Source organism: Lepidochelys kempii, chromosome 11 (genome assembly GCF_965140285.1).
Source record: "Lepidochelys kempii isolate rLepKem1 chromosome 11, rLepKem1.hap1, whole genome shotgun sequence".
Lineage (NCBI taxonomy): Eukaryota > Metazoa > Chordata > Testudines > Cheloniidae > Lepidochelys > Lepidochelys kempii.
Genome location: NC_136390.1, coordinates 44,215,855 through 44,231,268, shown reverse-complemented (window position 1 = coordinate 44,231,268; position 15,414 = coordinate 44,215,855). Strand labels below are relative to the sequence as shown.

Sequence of the window (15,414 nt, the reverse complement as noted above, 5' to 3'; positions counted from 1 at the left end):
CAGGACTGCTTCCCAAACTACTACCTTTCATCAGTTGTCACGGGAAGCTACAGCCTCCAGAGCAAAGAAAAAAATAAATTTAAAAGTTTTTACCTGGCCATACAACTATATCAGGAATTCGTTTAAACATTCCTTCCCTTAGCACAAATATCTCGTGTAGGCAGTGACCTGAAGTACAAAAAAAATCAAGTTACAAGGATTTTTTAAAATCATATATACTTCTAAAAGTGTAATTACACATTGGACTTGATCTTACCATGAGCTCTGAACACCCTATCTTCTGCTTCCCGTGAATATGAAATTGTAGTGGCTCTAAGATCCTGAAGAAATTCTTCATTTACAATTGATGGGGGTACATCACTAGTATTTAAGAAAGCCTACAATAAAAGAAAAAAAAATCACTACTACTAGGGAGTCCCCTAAATCGTGCTGGTCTCTCATGACAACCCCAACTACCCAGATTAGAGTTAGCAGTTGATAAACTCAACAAAATATGGGTATTTGAATTTAACCCAATTAAAGTTGTCTTCATTATCATCCCTGGCCTCAATTCTAACTACACTACCTACGAGTCTCTTTTCATTCCTCCACTCAGTTGCATTCTCTTCTGTAGACTGGACCCCTCATTGATCCCTCTAACCCTTATTTTTCAGATAAATTGTTCAGTATGTCACGGTCAAAGCCAATGATCTGTTCAGTACAATAGTCCAGAGCTTCACAAAAACCATGCCAAGTCCTTTCCCATTTTGTATTTGTGCAACTGATTGTTCCTTCCTAAGTGGAGTACTTTGCTTTCCTCTTTATTGAATTTCATCCTATTTACTTCAGACCATCTCTCCAGAGATCTTTTCCAGATCATTTTGAATTTTAATCCTATCATTCAAAGTACCTGCAACCCCTCCCAGTTTGGTATCGTCCGCAAACTTTATTTGTGTACTCTCTACGGCATTAGTTAAATCACTGATGAAGATATTGAAGAAAACCAGAACCAGGACCAATCCCTGTGGGACCCCACTTGATATGCCCTTCTAGCTTGACTGTGAACCACTGATAACTACTCTCTGGGAACAGTTTTCCAACCAGTTATGCACCCACCTAAACATAGTCTTACTCCCAGGCACTGTGAGAATAAGGAAAGATCACAAAGCAGATAGCTGAAACAGGGCGAACTACAGGATTTAGCCCTTCACCAAAGACAAGACACAAAGAAAGATCTTTACAGACTAAGTGCAGTTCAACTCTGAAAAGAAACTAAAAATGGCAGTGGGGGTTCCATCTTCTGTTTTTCAATGATTGCTGAGCAATTTTGTTATGTTACAAGTAAAAAGTTACTTTCCAATAAACTGGGCTTTTCCCATTTTACACAAGTTTTAATAATTCTCCAAGCAAAACTATAACTTCACTTACAGGTGTATCCTAAAGAGGATCAATTTGATTGAATACTCAAAATTTCAGTCTTTAAACTTTTCTGAGCTATGATTGGCTGAAATTTCTAATCCTGATACTCCACAATTGACTTCCATTAAAAAAAAATCAAATGAGAAAGGAGGAAAACAGGAGGAAAAAAGATTTCCAATTGGAAGGATTTTTAGAAATATTAAAAAAATTAAGGATTGCTTGAATTTAAAAAAAATAAGGGAAAACTGTCAGTTTAAGACCCACATATATGTTTTGCTTTAAGAACTTTCACAAAACTTAACAGAACAGTTTCCACATGATTATTCCAAATTAAGTTAGTTTGGGTGTTAGTTTTCCCTGCTAGGTCTGCAACCCAAATGCAGGTACATCCTTACACTTTTATTTTAAGCTCTTCAGGGAAGGGACCATCTTTTTGTTACCTATCTGTATGGTGCCTAGCATATTCGGGCCTTTATCTGGCTCCCCAGGCACTCCTATCATACAAATAATAAATAATTGTGCATGTGAACTAAAGAGAAACACTTAATAGCTTCTTTGACTAGTCTATGCTCATTGTCCAAGTCACGTTCAAAAGTAAATAAAAAAAGTGTAAATGGTGAAAGGTGAATTTGATTTTAAAAATGGATTTAAAATTTTCAAAGTTGAATTTTTGTTAAGTGTTATAACACCAAATGATTTTAAACATTAATGTTCCATAAACTGAACGCAATTATTAGGTATGCTTTAGAACCCTAAAGATCTATTAAAGCTTTTGCTGCAACTTTCAAGAAAACATCAGTTTAATATCCTAGTTACCCTGGAAAGCCAAAATCTTCAGTGCATAGAGACACATGCAAATATTATACAATCTCAAACAGATTATATACATTGGCAATTTAACAAGTAGGTTCAATAGACACTGTCATTCTGCAGAAATTATTTAAAACTGTATGTAACAGTTTAACTATTATATTTTCTGTATTTTGCTTCTCATTGCAAATAGTAATTAAAATATTTACTCCGATGTGAAAGTTCTCTCCTTTCTGGGTAGGCTCCTCCATTCAGCAGTCTGTTTGAGACAATATATCACCATGCAAAAGTAACCCCAATATTCCCTGTACAAGTAGCTAATCTTTTGATTAAAGTAGTGTGACATTACAGCAATTTGGACTTTCAGTAATTTTAAGTCACCCAGCTTTTGATATACAATATAGTCTATAAGGAGGCATGACATTTCAAAATAAATATATTGTATTAATACTAAGGCACTCAACCATATGCAAGGGCATACTGAGGGTAACAGCATGAGTCATGTCTAATAGATGAATGGTTATGTCATCATGAGCGTAATATGTTTGAAGGAACTGCCTTTTCAGCTATTTACTTACTCTAGAGGTAATTTTGTGCTCCAGACTTGCTCCTAAGGTTTTTTCCATCCATTCCTTCAAAACAGGTAACACCATACCACTCAACCTGTACCTGAAACAAAGTCTATATTACATGGGTTCTTCTTAATATGAAATATTATGTAAATCAGATAAATGTCTTAGTTATTTGTACTTATGCAGAACAAGGGAAAAATTTATTAGATTTAAATTCATATCCAGGTCTGCAAAATTATGCATATTTAGTGTTAAATATAAAACAATTATACAGAAATGTTAAGACTGTGCATCTTAAAAATGGATTCAATTGTATGTAATGGAAATGTCAATATTTCCACCTACACACGTGTAATTTTTGAATCCTACTAGTTTTTGACCTTAATGATATTTTGTGCCAATGAGTTCCATGTGGTAACTATGTAATGTGCAAAAATGTATTTCCTTTGACCAATTTAAAATTTATCTTTCATTTCTCTTGAATGTTATCTTTTGTATTATGGGAAATAGCACTCATTTTCACTGGGCTGGGGCAGGGAGTTGGAGCATGGGAGGGGGTGAGAGCTCCAGATAGCACTTACCTCAGGCAGCTCCCAAAAACGGCCAGCATGTCCCTGTGCCCCCTAGGCAGAGATGCAGTCAGGTGACTCTGAGCACTGCCATGCCGGACGCAGGCGCCGCCCTTGCAACTCCCACTGGCCATGGTTCCCAGCCAATGGGAGCTGCAGAGCCAGCACTCGGGACAGGGGCAGCGCACAGAGCCTCCTTGGACGCCCTTGTGCCTAGAGGCTGCAGGGACATACCAGTCACTTCTGGGAGCCGGGCAGAGCCAGAGCAGGGAGCCTGCCTTAGCCCCGCTGTGCTACTAACCAGACTTTTAATGGCCCGGTTAGTGGTGCTGACTGGAGTCACCACAGTCCTTTTTCAAGCAGGCATTCCAGTCGAAAAACAGACGCCTGACAACCCTAATTGGGTACTTATATTGCCCCCTCCCTCTCATTACAGCAGTATCTGGGCATCTCACAATCTAATGTATTTATCCTCACCACAACCCTGATCCAAGAAACGTTTTATGATCACCAATGGAAGTTCTATACATGAATACAGGTTTCCTCATAAAAGACAAACTGGCATTTAACTAATCAGTAAAATTACATGCTTGTTCTCGCATGAGATTCTTAGAACCGAAGAATACTCAAGAATGCTGCATACTGACCAAACCTTAGATAAATGAGTGTTATAATGGAGACTCAAGATCAAGTTAAATCGTGAGCAGGGTGACTACTTGGAATTATGGGGAAGACTAATTTTGCTTAAGTTGTCCTATATCATTTTAAGCTTTTAATAAGGCATGCAATGAATTAACCCTCAGTGAAGGTTTATTTTACTATCCACACTAGTAAAGTACTATTTTATAACTCAGTAAAGTTGTTAAAAATGCAGACAGAACATTTTAAGCTTATTCTAGAGGATGTGCCAAAAAAGCAATCATCTTTCATATAGACTGTGTAGTGTTTTAAATCAAATACAGATTCTCAAAAATAAAATACTTAAAAACAAGAAACTTCATAATATTAGCTACACAGTGATGCCAGAAATTTCATTTACCTTTTCCCTGTGAATTCTGCTTGTCCCTTCTTATTAAATATAAATTTGGAGTCATTGTATCCCCATCCATTCCACTTCAGAATTTCTTGCCTAAAAGGGAAAAAAGTTTTTAATACAAGTTAGTAGATTGTTGACTTCCATTGTTTTGGCTTTTGCAACAATTTTAAGATTAACTCTACTCTCTCCCTCCACTAGTTCAGAATTTGAAGAGTCAAATGCATAGCATAAAGATATATTTCTAGTTGTGTAGAATTCTATTTAGCTTCACAAATGTTATACCTTCCATATAAAAGAAAATAGTACAACAAAGCTAGTATATGAAAGATAATTATGTGAACAAAAACCAGCCTACAGCAGACAGATCTTTTATGCATACAGTATATGGTGCCAGCAATCAAGAAAAATGTAAAATTTGTAAGATTTTCTGTGTTAAATTTAAGATAGTTTGTTATTTAACAATTTAGCATCAGTATTTAAATCTGTGAACTTAATTTTCCAAAGTAAAGATTTTCACCAAAGAAAGTGAAAAACCAATGATTGTTTAATCATTAGTCCCAGATAAAAATAAACTTAACTCCAGTATAATATAGTTAACAGCACATACAGTAATTTAAGAGTAAAACAGGATGACAACCTTCTTCTAATGCTGTAGCCCAAATCAGTCCAAACAAAGAAAATTCAGAATAAAGGTTAAATGTAAAGAAAATCAAACAGGCTCAGGCATGGAAATCAGTTAAGGTGCCCAAAGAACTTGAACTCTGCCTTGTAGTATTGACACTATGTAGCTGAGGGGTAGCAGGGGGGGGGAAGAGAAAAAACCTGTCATGTTTCCTCTAAAATGGAACCACAAAACTATAATACCTCAATTGTAACTGAAGGGTATCCCCACAGGGCAAAATTTCTTTTGATGCCTTAATACATTTAATGTATTTAAAATGAAACACAATACACAAGAATGTCTCAGAAATCTACCTAGTGATACTACATATCTTCAACTAATTACAAGTAACCAACCTTAACTATTTTTCAATTTTAAAGGGCAAATTTACTGATATACTCTGGCTGCTCTGCACCATTCAGCTGGTACTAGCTCACGTGTGCACCATGCACTAAACAGCCATCCACCAGACCAAATCGCCACAGTGCAGCTCACTAAGATGGTGTCCCTGTACAATATGTTGTAGCCTAGTGAACAAAGATCCGCAAACCCAAAGACCAAGAGTGCAAGTCTCCTCCCTTTGCTATCTCTTGTTAATATTCATGTACACCTGACAGGGCCTAAAAGTTTGTAGCTAAGTAACTGCGGTTGCACACAGTCAAATCAGGCAGATCTGGAATTAGAATCCAGGTTTCTGGTAAGGCAGGCTCTCGCATTCACTGAGCCATGCTGCCTTTTGAGCAACAAGCCCTTCTTTCGAAAGGCATGTGCCAAATGAAATCAGGCACAACATCAGTGTAGTGATTAGAGCAGGACAGGAATTTTCCTGTTAAATTATTTTTGGCAGAAAATCCAATTACCCCAAACCAAAAGTTTTCATGAGAACATCTCAGTTTCACAACTTTCATCAAGAAGGTTTCTCAGATTCAGGATGGACTTTTTGGCCAAAGCCAGAAAGGAACCCACTGACTGTGTAGGGCAAAAGATAACCACTATGCTAATGAGATGGACTAGGGATGCAGAAGATCTGGGTTCCGTTCAAGGTTCAGACTGCAGATGGATGGTCTTATGGTTAATGGAATGGCCTGTGTCTCAGACACTGGTTCTATTGCTGACTGTGCGACCTCCCAAATTGCTTAATTGTTTTTAAAAAAAGCCTCTGTCTCCCCAGATGTCGGGTATTTGGCCTCTACAAGGGCCTAACGAATCTATTTTGGTTTGCAAAGAACTTGGGCAAATTCTGGCTGATTTGGTGCTGAGAAGCTTTGAGACTTAGGGAAAGGGGGCAGGTGGAAAAATCAACATCCAATCACACCTTCCTGGAAGGGGAAAAGGGAGCCAAAAGGAGGAGATGTAAGAGGGATGTTTGGGGAAGTAGCAGGCCTGGAGCCAGTGTTATGCTTGCTGTGAAATATTTATAGATTGTACCTGAACTTCTTATGGCAGGAGCAGGCACTAAGGAACCTCACAATCCCATGCCACCCACCCTAATTGAGGACTTCCTATGGCACACACATTACTCAGACCAAGGTGAGCTAAGCACAGGAAAACTTACTGCATGTCACAAGCACAGAGAGAGTGGAGGAATTGATCAGGAAGAATCTCATCGATTACTCTTCAGTTTCCGGGGATTCCTCATTCTGTATTACCGTATCTTGCTTACGGGGGACATCAGGAGACAGAACTGATGTTTTGGAAGGCTACAAAAGCCCAGGGGCCAGTTTTTATAATGCAGTTGTGATCCTCCTCAGCAGTAGGAAAGGGGGAGCCTGCAATCCCACCCTCCTGCCCTCCCCCCTCAAATAGGAAACTCCCCAAGCTTGTACTTAGTGCTTGATGGGAGAATCAGAGAGCTCTGCATGCCACAGACAGAGCTGAGAACAGAGCACATGAAAATTCTGCATACCACAAGCATGAATTCCTGAGTTGGCCCTCAACCTGGTCCCTCTGCTACCCCAACCTTCTCAAACAAGAGAAAAGGAGTACTTGTGGCACCTTAGAGACTAACCAATTTATTTGAGCATGAGCTGTAGCTCACGAAAGCTCATGCTCAAATAAATTGGTTAGTCTCTAAGGTGCCACAAGTACTCCTTTTCTTTTTGCGAATACAGACTAACACGGCTGTTACTCTGAAATCAAACAAGAGAAGCTCACAAGCAAAATCTTTAAGGTGAAGTTAAGATTGTAGGCTTTCAGAACTGCCCTTTGCTTCTTCCAGAACATGAGAATTTAATTTCTGGAACTGAAAATTGGAAAACCGGGAAATAGAGTGTTGACATTTCCCAGTCATCCAATCTACACTACCTAACTCTGCCCTTCCTTCCCCTCCCATATGTGGATGGCAATAGAAATTGGGAATATGACAATATTTTATCTTTCCCCTAACCAAATCTCTCATGTTCTCTATGCCAACCTAAACTCCAGTTCAGGACTTCTATTAATACAGATCTTCAGATCCTCACTGGCCTCTATACAGCACCACTGATCTATTTACTACTGGTTGGCAGACACAGAGGGACATATGGTACTGTAATCTCCCCAAAGGAATTCTTAGGGCAGGAATCAAAGGGGACAGAATTAAGATTATGTGGAAAGCTTCTCCTTAAAATTCTGTGCATTTCCTGATTTACCAAAGTTTAACTTTTGAGAATTAAACTCATTTTCTGAAAGGGTACGAATAGCACAAGGTCATGCCTATCACCAATCATTTTAACTTCAGGTTAAAGTTTTTTGGACACAAATATGTAAAGCCTCTTTAAGAGGAAAAATAGATCTCATGCAGCCTTAATTTGAGCTGCAACTACGATCTTCATAATACCCAGGTACTGTAGTACGAGTTATATACAGGTAGGGTGACCAGATATCCTGTTTTTAATTGGACAGTCCCGTATTTAAGGCCTCCAACAGGTGTCCTGACTTTTTCTTAAAAATGGGCAAATTGTCCCATATTTTCTGCTTTCCCTCCCCCCAGTCAGTACCAGCAGGTCCTGCTGCTGGCTGGATTCCTGCTCACCAACTGCCCACCCACCAGTAGTGAGTGGGGGATCCAGTGGCAGACAATGAGGGTGGGGGTGCAAGACTGGTGGCAGGGTGAAGTTGCAGCATGCGGGGCCAGCTGCTCCTCTTGCCAGTCTATCAGCGCAGCCCCCTCTGAGTGCTGGCTCGGGTGGGGGGGGGGGGAAGCAGGCTCCACAGCAGCCCCCCCGGGCAGGGGCTTAAGCACCCTCTTCACCCACCCCATCCTCCACAGCTCTGGGTCCTGCTCCCAGGGAGTGCAGAGCTGCTCCGCCCCTAGGCGCCCTCTCCCGCTGAGCCACCTCACTGGCCAGGCTCTGTGGCCGCTGAAGCCCCTGCAGTCAGGTTCCCTGGACCATGGTGCACAATGTGTCCCTAGAGCTTAACCCCTTCCTGCCCGCGCAGTAGCCGGGAGACAGGAGGCAGACAGGTTATGTCAGTGGCCAGCTGCTTTTCCGCACGGTGTGGGCAGGAAGGGATGAACTCTGCAAAGACATAGGCCAGGTCATCCCTTCCCCCATTTCTCCTCCCCCACGGCTGGAAGCAGTTCCCATCCCTTCCCTCCCACAAAAGGGTAATGCTGGCCATGTTCTGGTGTGACTCTTGTGTATTTTTTAAAAAGCATTCTGCTCTTCAGTGCAGATGAAATTCTGAATTCAAGAGATAGCATGCTCTTGGATATGTATAAGAATATTGCCTGAAGAGAAAACATCTGGAAAGAAACCAAGTTACTATGACAACACTGACAACAGGGACTAGAGTTCTGAAAATAGCATAGTAAATAGGGTCTTAAGTAATTTTAAATATTTTACTTTCATTGACATGATATAAAATTCAAGTTTTTAAAAGCTATACTGCAGTCAGAGATGCCAAACTTATTCTGAGACTTTTAGGAATGTTTATGAAAAAAAATCCTGAGGAATTAAAGAGTGTGCTTGGACCTCCTGTCTCTGCCCCTAGAAACCAGAGTCTTTTCTTCCCTCCCTTCTGTTGTCTATGGCGAAGAGGAGAGGGCTTGGGCTCTCCCCTGCCCATTATGCCCCTGAACCCCACTCCCAAACTAGGAGATGGAAAAGACTTGCCCTAGGAAAGCTGCCCTCCTAGGCCCAAGGTGGCATTTAATTACCTTGGCCAGTCCGAGGCCTGGACATCATTCCCAGGATGATCCTCCTCTTCTCCCACCTGTGTTGCATTTCCCCCCCACTTCCTCCATCACCACAGTCTCCTCCTCCACCGATTGCCCAGTGAAAGTCTAGTGGAGTCAAGCCATGGCAATTGTTAGTGGGGTTTGGAGTGCTGCTGGATTCAATGCCCAAGTTACAGGCTGCGCGTTGTGCTCTAAATACAACATGCAGCCTGTGGCTTGGGCACTGATTCCAGCAGTGTTGCACAACCAATTCAAAATTGCTGTGGCTTACCTCCTATCAGGCCCCCTCTGTGCAGTCTGGGCATGTCCCATAGAAGTGATGGAGAAGAACGCCCCCATGGCTGTGCCATTATTTGCTGTATTCATCGGACCCGAGTGGTGGAGAGACAAACCGTATGTGTGTGCATGCACACACTTGCAAAATTAGTAGATTTAAGCCTGAATTAGTAATTTTGTAATTATGTGTAAAAACCAGAATTATGGAAAATTAGGGAGGGTTGGCATCTCTGTTGGAACTACCATTTCTTTCAAAGTCAAAGACTGTATTTTTATATCTTGCTGAAAAAACAAACAAAACCCCCCAAAGAAATAGGTTCTCTCCTCTCCCCATGGAGCTACTTGCTATCGAATGATGGCAGCCATTCAGATTATAGCACAAAATGCAGTAGAGTGCCCTAGAAATGTTACAAGAGAAAATGGTGTCTCAAAATTGCAAGACATGCCCACAAGGTGGCAGTAGTCCACCACCACAGTAAAACAACTTCATAGCCCTTTATTAAGAAATGTGAGCTTTTCTTAGGAGGGTGCCATGTATATTAGAGTAAAACAGAAGTGACTTACGCTTCTGGTTCATTTGCTTGGTACAGTAAATTTCAAAAAAAAATCTTATAATAATCCACAAATAAAACGGACCTCAAAATGTATTCTTAAATAGCAGTTATCAAAGCAAAGTACACTTTTACTGCTAGAGTAACAAGATTATTTCTAGGTGTAGTTACAGTGCATCAGTCTTAAAATCTCACACTCCGGTATTAGGGTAATGGGCAACAGTATAAAACCTTAAGAAATTGACTTCCACAGTTTCATGGAGAACAGATTTACCAGCTTTCATCGCAAGAACTATAGCTTTCTGAATTATGATTTTCAATTCTCTTAGGTTAAAGATTTAAAGGTACAGCTCATGAAACCAGATACAAAATATTCCTAAGCAAGAAAAATTAAGTTCTTATTTTCCCAAAGAAACAATACTACTCCACCCCACCAGCATGCACAACAACTTTCTTATAGTAATTGGTGTTACAGACTTCCGATATAAATGGTTATACAGCACTTTACATTTTCCACACTGTACAAATTGATTAAACCTCAACACCTGAAGTACTAACTTTTTCCACCTGTAAAATGGGGTAAGTAACTTCCAAAAATGCTCAGTGAAGAAGCTGAAACATGACTGGAATTCCTTCACTGCTTATTCCACTATCACCAAGCTGCATATCAAGAGGAGAAGAATGTCAGTGTTAAGTCAGCTAACTTTCTTCATTATAAATTTATCCACGGCTTAATCTAAGCAAGTGTATTACAACATCAATAAGGTTTTCAAAGCATCTTGTATCCTGAAGAGACACTGCACACAAGACTAAAGCAAAAACAGTTCTCTCCAAAGCATAAATGTGTAATGTATTGGTTATTAAACACACATTAACAAGTATACTTTCAAAGGGATTCTTTGCACATCAGCAAAATTTACTTAATTTCCCATATTTAAAGAATTTAAGACTGATTTTCTAACACCTAACTAGTCCTCAAAACATTAGCATTTATACCCAAAAACTAGCAAACCCCAGAATGAACACTGATTAAACACATCTTTAAAATACAATTAAAGAGAGACCCATGAGATTTTTTTTTTAAACCCACAAGTTTTCATTTTATTTTTCAATAATTTGGGGGTATTGCATTTTATCTGGCCCCAGAGGGGTGGGGAAGATTCTTCCCCCACGGTAGTCGGGTTGCAGAGCAAGTGTGGCCTGCACTCACCCAGCAGTAGAGGGACAGGAACTATCACTTGGGACGCTGACCTGCAACACAAGGTTTGCACTCTAAGCCCTCGTCTACACTGAGATTAGGTCGAATTTAGCAGCGTTAGGTCGATTTTATAAGCAATGCGCCTACATAACCAACCCCATTCCGTCGACCTAAAGGGCTCTTAAAAATTGACTGCTGTACTCCTCCCCAACGAGGGGAGTAGCCCCAAAATCGACCTTCTGGGGTCGAATTTGGGGTAGTGCAGGCACAGCGTTGTGCAATTCGACGGTATTGGCCTCCAGGTGCTAATCCAGAGTGCTCCAACGTGACCGCTCTGGACAGCGCTTTCAACTCTGATACTCTAGCCAGGTACAGAGGAAAAGCCCCGGGAACTTTTGAATTTCATTTCCTGTTTGGTCAGCGTGGTGAGCTCAGCAGCACAGATGACCATGCAGTCCCAGAATTGCAAACAAGCTCCAGCATGGAGCGAACGGGAGACTCTGGATCTGACTGCTGTATGGGGAGAAGAATCTGTGCAGGCAGAACTATCAAAAAGAAGAAATGCTAATATATATGCCAAAAATCGCACAGGGCTTGGTGGAGAGAGGCTACACCAGGGACACGCAGCAGTGCCACGTGAAAGTTAAGTAGCTCAGGCAAGCCTACTACAGACAAAGGAGGCAAACGGTCGCTCCAGGTCAGAGCCTCAGACATGCCACTTCTATAATCAGCTGCATGCAATTTTGGGGGGGACCCTACCAGAACCCCACTGCTGTCCATGGACACCTGCAAGGGGGGAGTCTCAGGCAACACGGAGGAGGATTTTGTGGATGAGGAGGAGGAGAATGTGCAGCAGGCAAGCAGAAAATTCATTCTCCCTGGAAGCCAGGACCTTATCACCACCCTGGAGCCAATGTGGAATCTTATTTTATGGGGGAAATGTATGGAAAATAGGATGACTATTTCCTCCACTACAACTTCTCTTTCCTGGCAGAGACTTTAGCACTCTGTGATGAATTTATGATTCAGCTGCTTCAAAGTAGCACCTTCCAGTTTTTCAATTGTACTGTTCGCAACATATTCCCAAAGCATGCATCACCAAGATTTGGAGCATCTCATCTACTGGCCGTGTAAGCCAAATGATATCAAGATATTCTGAGAGGCAAAAATGGGCATCTCTGTCTCCATCTCAAGAAATAATCAACAGGCAGAGGCATATTATATTGTGTTTTTTCCATCAGACTCATTCATTTTCTGAAAGTTCCCTGTGAGAAGGGAAAAACAGAATCTGTGTTAGAAAAAATGTTTAATATGCAATAGAAACATATCTGCACATTTAAAACCCATAGTCTTCTCCTTTTAGAACAGTCTTTCCATTTAAGAACATCTAGTTATTCTAGATCAACAATTCAGCTGAATACTTCTGATATGATCAGCAGTGAAATTCTACACTAACATTTAAAGTTGTCCTAATGGGTTTTTTGGAGTAATAATGAAATGAATGGGCAGCTCACATTTCTCACTGCACTAGTGTGGTGCCCATCTACATCAGTAAATTCAGCACAGGTTACCGCAATGGCTGTGCATAAACTAGTACTGAAAACAGTTAAGTGCTAGTGTGGCCAGATTAAACCGTTTTAAACATCCTCCTATGAAGGCTTGCTCTGAGAAAATGGCAGTGTTAAATGATTTAGTCCTGCCCACATTACCACTTGTTTAATATCATTTTAATAGGTTAGTGTGGAAAATAAAGTGTTTTTAATCTAAAATTTCACAAATAGGGAGTTAAGCATAATAATCAACCGTAACAAACATTTTATCAACTTTTTATAAACTTAAAACTGAATAAACTGTTACCAAGTTGCATGGCTCCTATTGGCAAATACTTGTGTATAGGCACCCATACAGGAACATGTTCTCACGTTTTGGAGATATACCTGAACCTTACTTTCTCCTCGCAACGAATGTATTTATTATAGTTCATAGCTCTATAGTATTGAGAAAAAAAAATGCTAACAATCTAAGTATTCAAGTCTTTAATAAAAACGTTCTCTTCTAGTTTACACCTAACTTCCCCTGGCAACAAATGCCTTCCTTCACCCCATACAAAACACCAATAACCCAGTTCTGGTCCACCACCAATCTTGCAGGACTTTGCCACATCCCTACAATGACTTGGAGACCTCAATTTCAGCAAACTCCCAGTAACAGTCACCGTACTTCACACTTCTGCAATTCTTCTCCCCTCCCACACCCTACTTACCACCCTCCAACTTCCAAATAATAGGCAATACTGAAACGTAAATAGTGATCCTGGGGGACTCAGCCTACCCCCGCTTATTAAGCAGTACACTGACCACCTCAACAGCACTAGGGAAAGTTTCATTTATTGGCTCTGAAAGTGCATGACGACTGTTGAATGTGTTTTTGGCAGACTGGGATGTTTACTCACTAGACTGAATCGGTGAGAAAAATATCCCAGTGGTTATAGCTGCTTGATGTGTCCTACATAATATCTGTGAGGCAGAGGGGGAGCGGCTGTCTGCTGATTTTGACCAGCCAGACACAAGAGGTATTACAAGAGCCCAACATTGATCTGTGGGGTTGAGGGAGGCTTTGAAAAACCATTTTAACAATCAACCACAGTTGAACTGAGCACTGCGTGTTGAATGTTTTAATATAGGACTGGGTGTTTTCCTGAACTTACAAATTATGTTGCACTTGCATTAACAAGTATTGTTTGCTTTGACTAGCGCTATGCATTCTCCAGTAGTTGTTGTGAACTAATAAAGAGGATGATTTGTTCCTCCAGAAATAGAACTTTATTGACTGGAAGGAAGGAAACAGTGCAGAAAAACCAATTTCATACAAATTTTTTAACATAACTTAACAGGGGTAAAGCTTTAAAATTAGAAAGGAAAAAATATTTATGCCCATTTGAGAACACAAATGTAGTTCATTGTGGCTACACATACGCCAGCCATGGTTCTCACAGCTCAGTGTGTGAAAAGCTGTGGTTTTTCTTGTTATCCCCTGGCACAGATTGGTAGAGGTAATGAAGCATCCTGTGATGCTACACATGGTATGTTGGGGGTGTAGGAAGAAGCAACCATGTAATTCTCCAAGAACTGCGAAGGTTAAAGAGTCTGGGATTTTTGGACCTGTAGGTCAACCGGAGTCTGCAGCATTTGGGTTTGCTGCTTGAGAAGACCCATTATATCCTGGTGTATTTCCTTCTCTTGTCCTGAGATTCTTGGGCCTTTTTCCTGTCCTCTGTCTTTCTCCATACTGTCATATAGGCCCTTCAAGCCCTTTGTTCATGGTCCAATGCAGCACTCACTTGTAGGATCTCACAGAAGTAGTCCACCCTAGTCTTCGTCTTCCTCATCAGGGTCAGGCATTCTGAGGGCATGGAGACAACGTCCTCAAGGTTGGAATGCCAGAAGCTGCTGTTAAAAACAGACAGATGTATCATTGGACTTAGTGTCACAGGGGAAAGGGAAAAATTTCAAAATTCCCTCCCCTTACTCCCATAGACACTTAAAGGCTTATTGACATTTCAGCTTCATAGCACTTCAGGCTGGAGAGTGGTGTTGTGCTGTCATGGTGAGTACAGCCCACCATGAGCAAGCAGGGAAACAATTTTCTGTTGCACAAGGCTTTAAAATTTCAATCCCTATTTGCTGCTACTGGCATCCTGAAGCTTTCCCCCACATGTTGATAGCCTGTTTATTGCATGGTGCCAACCAAACTCATTGGAAAGTGGCATGGGAAAGTGACCCACTTGGAGGAAGTAATAAGGCAGCCATCCCTAAAAGCCTTTGGGAGAGGATTGTAGAATATCTCAAAGAAAGTTTCATCAAGATCTCAGGAGGAGAATAGGGCCATACCTATGCACATGAAGCACTCAGCATCCCCTCCATCCCCCAACACTTCTAACTCAACAGCGAACCAAAAGCAGATGCCAACTCTGCCTCTGTTTGGAGTACCTCTACCTCTCCCCATATGACTAAAAAAAATGAAGATACTTGTATCTTGTTAACTTGGGATGGGCTGGGTTCCATCTTTAAATTTAAAAACTGTAAGCAAAAAATGCATGCACACACTTACCCAAGGTCCCTTCCCTTTCTTCAGGCTCATCTGCGTTTGCCTAGCAGGATGGGCTAGACTGTAGAGAAGTC

At 40.9% G+C, this 15,414-nt stretch overlaps 1 protein-coding gene across 6 annotated transcripts in view; it reads right to left on the bottom strand.

The window, feature by feature from the left end:
* The window catches only part of AGPS (alkylglycerone phosphate synthase), a 136,035-nt gene that overhangs the window by 112,885 nt on the left and 7,736 nt on the right, over positions 1-15,414 (bottom strand). The window contains exons 2-7 of one of the 6 annotated variants that reach the window (XM_078847975.1): positions 12,333-12,498; positions 10,594-10,695; positions 4,389-4,478; positions 2,787-2,877; positions 257-377; positions 94-168 (exon numbers count right to left, since the gene is read on the bottom strand). In XM_078847975.1, coding sequence (XP_078704101.1) covers positions 94-168; positions 257-377; positions 2,787-2,861 — 271 coding nt within the window. In that variant the 5' untranslated portion in view covers positions 2,862-2,877; positions 4,389-4,478; positions 10,594-10,695; positions 12,333-12,498. Of the gene's footprint in view, positions 1-93; positions 169-256; positions 378-2,786; positions 2,890-4,388; positions 4,479-6,601; positions 7,007-10,580; positions 10,696-12,332; positions 12,499-15,414 lie in introns of those variants that run through there. The other 5 variants (XM_073305978.2, XM_073305979.2, XM_073305980.2 and 2 more) reach the window with 5 other exon arrangements.